The sequence below is a fragment of the Alligator sinensis genome, unplaced genomic scaffold, assembly GCF_000455745.1.
Source record: "Alligator sinensis unplaced genomic scaffold, ASM45574v1 scaffold199_1, whole genome shotgun sequence".
NCBI lineage: Eukaryota > Metazoa > Chordata > Crocodylia > Alligatoridae > Alligator > Alligator sinensis.
In genome coordinates this window covers 2518664-2526364 of record NW_005842008.1, presented here as the reverse complement: position 1 = coordinate 2526364, position 7701 = coordinate 2518664, and the positions used below count along the sequence as shown (strand labels likewise).

Here is a 7701-nt window from a genome sequence, read left to right as displayed (position 1 = left end):
CTTCCGAGAGGGCCTTGAGTCCCTCCAGGGGCGCCTGGCTGCCTGCCGGCCACCGAGCCGAGCTGCCATTGCCTGGGTGGGCCGTAGGTCTCCTGTGTGGCGCAAGGGCAGAGCACAGGTGCTGGGGAGGAGGGAACTGGGTATGACCTGGGTTTTTGCACTGTTTCTCTCGCTTGTAGCTTGCAGCATCTAATGTCTAGGAAGTTCTGATTCAGAGGCTGTGTCCCTCACTCCTGCCCTCAGTAGCTACTGATGCCCCCATGGATTTGTCCTGTCTTTTGAATCTGAATACGCTGTCATCTTTACCCAATGTCACTGAGCCCATTTTCTCTTCTCTCTTTTTAAAGGTAACTCAGAAGTGCCAACAGCAGTTAATATAACTTGGACATCAATCAATTTTAAAACACTACTAAAGTGGCTGCCAGAGCCGACCAACTATGCTTACACCGTAGAAATATTTGGGTAAGTAGAAATAATTGGAAATGTGTTTGTGCCAAAGCATATTGACCCTCTTTTTAAGTTTATACATAAGCTTCTGTATAAACTTATAAGAGTAACTTGGAGAGAGTTCTAGCATTTTGCAAATGGATTTTTGTATTAATCAGCAACTCATTAAAAGTACTGGTAATAATTAGTCCTGTTGGGTAACATTCAAATCGCCTCTGTTCATCTAAATCTGTCTAGCCTTCCTTTGTCTCCTTCATGGTTTATAAAACAAATGTTGTCACATACCGGATGAATAAAACCCAAGCTTGCAGAAGTGCCTAACATTTTTTTTGATTGTTACAATGTTCCACCTCAATATCTGTAGAATATTAAAACTTCTGTGAATTAGCTTAGGAAATGATGATTAAACATGTCCCAAAGAGAAACTGCATTATTGCTCTGTCTACAGCGTGGTGCCACTTATATTACTGTAACAATTTCTGGCAGGTTCAGTGCCTGTAACTGAGGGCTCAATATAATGAGCAATGAGAAAAATACCTAAGCAATAATTCAGTGACCTGACCTTGTCAGTGTGAGTCTGGGGCAATTGAATGACTTTGCCCAATCCGTGACAGCATTTTGAAGGCAAACGTTTAAACAGAACTCCATAACGCAGCCAAATGGTGCAATCCTGCAAATGCTGATAGACACAGGCTTCCATATCATGTAGTATGATCCATGTAATTCCCATCAAGAGAGGTCCACTTACTTAAATCAGATGGTTCCCTATAGTGTGGCATAGTAGTTGACTAGTGCAAATCACTGCGCAGGATCAGGACCATAGAGGTCAGCATTCTGCCTAATTAGGGCCATACTTCCAAAGGTATTTGTGTTTCTAGCTGCCTCTTTAGACACCTACTGTTCAGTAAGTTAGCCAAGTTGGTTTTCAGAAAACCCTAAATATCTGTTTGTACCTTCTACCTTTTAAAATTTGGTGCTGAGTCCATTTGATGTTGATTGGGCCTTTAGGGAATTCTATGTGCATGTAATATAACATGAATCATACAGGACCAAACTTTGCTAGTCTTAATCACGCAAATAGTTATATCTTAAGAAGGAGTCTGATTCACTTTTTTTTCTGGTTTAGTTTGAGCAGAGTCTAACAAAAGCTAGTTAATTTGCAAGTTGTACTATTTTAGTACTAAGCCTCTTATATGAATAGAAATGATCCTTTGGAGAGAACAATTAAATAATGTTACAAAAATTACTTAAATGTACTTGGAGGCAATGTGAACAGACTGGTATTAATTACTTCGCTTTTTTTTTTTTAGTGAAAAAATAGCTGTATGATGAGATCTGTAAATGGAAGTACTGTAGACTTCCACAGGCGCAGTAGTACACCCATGTGGATGCATTCACTAGTAGCAAAAGTACTGTACCTTGCTCTCAACCCCTAACAGCCTATTTTTGATACTGCCACAACTATTACCTCTATCCCTCCATCCATCCCAAATGAGAAGTGCAAACAGTTTTGAGTCCTTTGCACTTTAATTTCATAAGTTACATGAGTACAGTTTTCCTTCTGACTTAGTGTGACAAAACTGCTTTGTTTTCTTTCAGTCAATTGTTTATTTAATATAAAGAAGTTCTTACTCCTGTTATTGATGATGATAAATGGATTTTTAATGTTGCTTATACCATCTAGTGAAGACAAGCATAATTGCAGGATAAGAAATTTCTTCATGATGTCTGTCAGCAGGGCCTTTTTAAGCCTTTATTATTTTAGGGTATAGGATCTGAAAATGTGTTATTGCCTGTAAACATTTTCAGATTTCCATGCCATGTAATCCTACAAGTGACTTGAGAGTACATTTTGAAAAATTTCTGCCTTTTTATTATAGAATATCTTTTAAAGTCAGTCAGAATGTATTCAATGGCAATTTATTTTCAATTCGGATATAAAAATGTATGTCCACATTTAGGTATAGACATAAAGCCATATATTTCTCTAAACTGCATGTTGCTTTTTAGCAGAGAAGGAAAGTCAGTTAGTTTACTCTCCATGTTGTTTGAGTTGGTTAAATCTTTTTTTTTTTTTTTTTTTTTAATTGTAAAGCTACCCTGTTTACATGGTCTGGAAAACAAATTTAGGTGTATAGGTACAAGAATGCTACATTCAAAGTTTTAAAAGTGGAACTATTTTAGCCAGGTACAATATATGCCTAAAACTGTTAACAAAAATTTAATGCATTAAAAATGTCACTTGTTCCTTTTAGGATTCACACTAACATAAGAAGAAAATGCATCCACACAAAAGAAACAGTGTGTGATGTTACTGATATCATACTAGAGAATGTAAAAGACACCTATACTGCACATATAGTGTCTGACATGCTTTCAAATATAGATGACTTTGATGAGAAACCTTATGCAGCCTCTCCAAAATTCACACCTTACGAACAGAGTAAGTAAATTGCCTTCATGTTGTCTTTCCTCATGCTTTAACTAATTTATAGGACAAGTCTCATTTATGATAACTGGACTGGAATTAGGATAAAGACGTTTTCCATTTTGAGGTCTCCTCACAAAGCTCATCCTCGAAAGTCATTCATAGCTAAATATTTTTGCTGGTACTGTGGACCACATAAGTGGAAAGGTGCATCATAACCACATATTGTGAAGTTTAAGTAGTATATACAGGCTTGGAATATTTATTAATGTACTACCTAGACACTAAAACTTTAGAAGTATGTTGTAGGGGGTTGCAGAGAGTGGGGCGGGGAGACAGAATGCTTGTGGGGGACGGGGAGGGGAGAGAAAATTTGTCAATCTTCTTTGTCTACAATTTTAATTCTGAAATAATTGCTTATATTTAGCTTTAATTGGGAAACCAACTATTCAAAGTTCTATGCAGAATGGATCCAAGTTGATAGTGTTGGTTCAAGATCCATTTATACCCTCAACATTTCCCAATGAAAGCTTGAAGAGCATCAGAGACATTTTTAAGGATGATCTGGAATATGTACTCTATTACTGGAAAGATAAAAGTTCAGGAAAGGTAGGCTTGTTTTGTGGAGTTTGTTGTTTTGTATGTGACAGTTACACAACTTCTATGGTATATTAAGAATTAACTTCTGGACAAAACACCACCTTAGGTGATTAAAAAAGACTTCCTTTTTCTCCACAGAAAAATGCAAAAACCAAAAGCAATCAATTTGAAATCGATGTTGACAAAGAAGAGAACTATTGCTTCTTTGTACAGGCAACTGTTCCTTCACGTACAGAGAACCGCAACAGCCTGGAAAGTAAAGTGGCTTGCACCAGTATTTCCAGAAATATTTTGCATGGTATGTATCTGAAGGAAATGTGGCTTGACTCTTGCATTCCAACAAAAATAATTCTAATCCTCTGTTTGCTTATATTTTTAAGGAAACACTTATGAACAAATTTCAGAATAAACTTTCTTGCTTAAATTATGAGGAGCACTTTTGCCCCCTGCAGTGCAGAAACTGATGGGGAGAAATCACAGAAATTCCTCACTAACCACTTAGATCATACTATAGTAATAATAATAGCTGCTAGTTATTTAACTGGGAGATGAATCTTCCATCTACAACCACCTATGGCTATTCATTCCTCTAGAGGAGGAAGAAGTTTAGTTGATGGCTTTTCTGTCATTTCAAATAATTTCAGATTCTCTCCCTACTATTTTTGGTAAGATTAAAAAAATGTGGTTTGATATTGCAATAATATGAGCTGCAGTCAACTCCATCCAAAACTGCATGTGTTTGGCAGATAATATTTTAGCCCAAGGGTCTGTTAAGGTTTGACTAATATATAGCTACTTAGGGAAGACTAAATTCATAACTTAGCTGGTTCAGATTTAAAAGTGGGTAAGCTAAATTTAGTGTTTCTTAATAGGGCTTAGTGCAGCATGTCTGAAGAAAAGGGCTTCTTCAAGGGACCTAAAGAGCTCTCTAGTCTAGTCCGGATCTTAGGATAAAGAAACTGGCTATTCGTGTAAAATCTTTGCACAATGATGTTACTAAGTCTTTGTATATCTTTTTTTTTTCCTTTTCTCCCCCTTTCCCTTCCTTCCCCCACCCTTAACAGAGTACCGAATCGACCTATTTGTTATCATAGGGGCTGCTGTATTAGTAATCATCATTATAATCATCGTTGTATCTGTGGTCATCTATAAATGCAAGAAAGAGAAAGCTGAGACAGTGAAAGAGAAAACACCACTTAATGATGTCTGAGGAAAAAGTCTCATTACTACTGCAAATACTACAGGAAAGCTCATGGTACTTGTTGGAGAACACTACAGTCTCTAAATATTTTTATTATATTTTTAGCCTTTACTTAAGAGCGAAGGAACATTTGTTTCTGTGAAACAAATATGATTGTATTTTTTAAATAATGTAAGTGGTGATAGGGACTGGTAAAATATGTTACTTCACAGCATAAAAACACTAGTTTTTATTCTACACTTTTTTTTATACATAGGTCTGCCTTTTTAGTTTGGATATTCTGTCCATCAGGTAGGTTATCAAAGCTGAACAAATAAGTGACTTCCTAGTCTCCCAGTAACTTGGTGAGGTAGTGACATGATTTACATCACAAATTTTAACATAAAAAAAATTTATGCAGAAAATCCAAACTGTTACTGGACACGCTCTCAAAGCACTTGCTATCAATCAAGAGACAGCATAACCAGTCTGAACTCTGGCATGCTTCTGGGATCTCTAGGTAATGTCAAACTGAATAATTTGCATTTGCATTACCTGCTATTTTGAATTGGTAGACTGAATATGCAGTAGTAGCATTTGCTGTATAGCAAATGCAATGCTGATGATTAAACACTGACAGATCAATATTTTGTTAATGATATCTGTACACAGGACAAGCTGATGTGATCTAGATATACCTCAGATTTACAATAATTTTAAATATTTATAGTTTTATAATTGGGAATCTAATTTTATATGGGCAATATTTGTATATATTGTGGTAACTTTATTTATACTTTTTTTTTTACTGAAATAAACATGAATCTGAAAATACTGTTTTAATTATTATTGTAACATGACATTCAGTGTAGGAATCCAGTGAAATGTGGATTTTGGAAATATGTGGTGCACCCCTCAGTTGAGTTGTCAACAGGGCAAATATCCTGCAGTGAGCTCTGCTGCTCTAGCTACACTTACGTTTTTAAAGCTAATATGGATGTCTGTGAAGGTGTCTCTCTTACCCCGTAGTAGAATTAGTTTAATACTTTATAAAAGCAAAGCATTAGTGCTGTCAACCTGCCGAGTCTGCACACATGCATGGACATTGTTTCTCTCAAATTGAGTTTAGTTACTTGTATTTATTAAGGAAGTCTTGCACTGAAGTGAAACTTTACTTTTACAGTGTATTTGTTACTGTAAGTACTGTACTATCTACATAAAAGAAAAATGCATATTTTACTCTAGGTGTAGGTCTCAAAATATATTACACAGCTTCTAGGGAAACCTTATGCATTTACTGTAAGGAACACTGACTTATAATAGTCAGATCCTACATGAGAACTGTCTTGACTTATAACACAGCACATTCTACAGAACACTTCATAAGGGAGAGAAAAATAAATATCCTTATTCTGGTTTTACAAATTGGGTAATTCAGTCACTGCAAAATTCATCTTGCATATTTTATACCACAAGCAATTGATAAACACACGCTTCCTACCTACTGCACTTGATAAAATTAGAAAAAGCAGATTCTATAATGCCCAAGGTGTACAAACAGATAGATAGGTGAACAGCCAGCAACCAGGGAGCTGGCAAACAGGAGCTGAAAACAGGGTAAGCAGTTTGCAGGGCAGTTCACGGGCTCCCCCCACCCCCGGGCCACCCGTCTTCTTTTGAGCGGCAAGTCTTCCAGCTTGGTGTGAAGAAGCAGGAGGGGAAAAAAGGGAACACTTTGGGGCCAATGAGAAATAAACAGGCCAGTTCTAGCTGAGTTTGCTAGGCAAGGTCTGCTTGGAAGAAGAGCAGTAAGAGACAAGGCAGATTAAGAGACCCAAGGAAATGGCTGGAGAAGCCACTGCCTCTGCTTGCACCTGAGCGCTCACCACCAAGGCTTCCAGCCAGGTCCAGGTTTGACGCTGCAGGGACTGCAGCTTGCAGGTTGCTTCTGGTGACAGCCAGGTTGGGGAGTGCCTGAAGTGTGAGCAGTGCCTCTTGGTGGTGTCTCTCAGGGAACAGGCAAGAGAACTACAGGAGGAGGTGCTGAGGCTCCGAAGCATCCTATACCATGAAGCATTCATTGATTCAGTGCTGGAGGAGACCTCCAGGACTGAAGGAAGAACTGCCAGACACAACACTAGAGAAGAGAAAGGACATGGACACTCAAGAAAGTGGAAGTTGGAGGCTTGTGACTTCTGGCAGCAAGCAGAAATCTGCAGCTCCATCTGCAGTCATTCAGCTGGAGAACAGATATGCAGCCCTAGCAGCAGAGGGGGAGGAGCACGTTCCATTGGTGGAGGAAGACAGGCCAGGCCTAGCCAAGGTGGGAAGGATTGAGATGATGACCACCAAAAAGAAGTGACGGGTGGTGTTGGTTGGAGACTCCCTTCTGCAGGGGATAAAGGGAGCCATCTGCCGACCTGACCTGTTGTCTCAGGAGGTCTGCTGCTTGCCCGGAGCCTAGATCTGAGATGTCACGGAGGGACTACTGAGGCTCGTCTGGCCCTCTGAGTACAACCCCATGCTGCTCATTCATGTGGGCACCAATGATACTGCCAGGGGAGACCCTGAGTATATCAAGAGTGACTACAAGGCTCTGGCTGCAAGGGTGAGGGGGTCTGGGGCTCAGGTTGTGGTCCTGTCAATCCTTACACTCAAGGGAAAGGGCGCAGGCAGGAACAGGTGCATCCTGCCAATCAACACTTGGCTGCACAGGTGGTGTTGCCAGCAGGGCTTTGGCTTCTTCAACCATGGGATGTTCTTCCAAGAAGATTGATTGCTGGGAAGAGATGGAATCCTCCTGACAGAGAGAGGGAAGAGTGTCTTTGCAGACAGGCTTGCTAACCTAGTGAGGAGGACTTTAAATTACGTTCACTGGGGGATGGAGACCAAAGCCTTGAGATAAATGGAGAAGCAGGAGACCTGGAGGAAGAACAAACAGGAGGGGGCAACAGGCAAGGTGCTCTCATACTTCCTGAGAAATCGGCAATAAACTAGTTACCCCAGGTGCCTGTACACAAATGCACGGAGCCTGGGAAAATGAGCA

The 7701-nt window shown here is 39.4% G+C and overlaps 1 protein-coding gene across 1 annotated transcript; it reads left to right on the top strand.

Annotated features, from left to right (window-relative positions):
• Positions 1 to 327: 327 nt before the first annotated feature.
• Positions 328 to 5487, top strand: F3 (coagulation factor III, tissue factor). The gene is made up of 5 exons (XM_025201858.1): positions 328 to 462; positions 2703 to 2890; positions 3303 to 3484; positions 3614 to 3773; positions 4540 to 5487. Exons 2-5 carry the CDS (start codon positions 2818 to 2820, stop codon positions 4683 to 4685), a joined length of 561 nt encoding a protein of 186 aa, XP_025057643.1. The 5' UTR covers positions 328 to 462; positions 2703 to 2817; the 3' UTR covers positions 4686 to 5487.
• The last annotated feature ends 2214 nt before the right edge of the window (positions 5488 to 7701 follow it).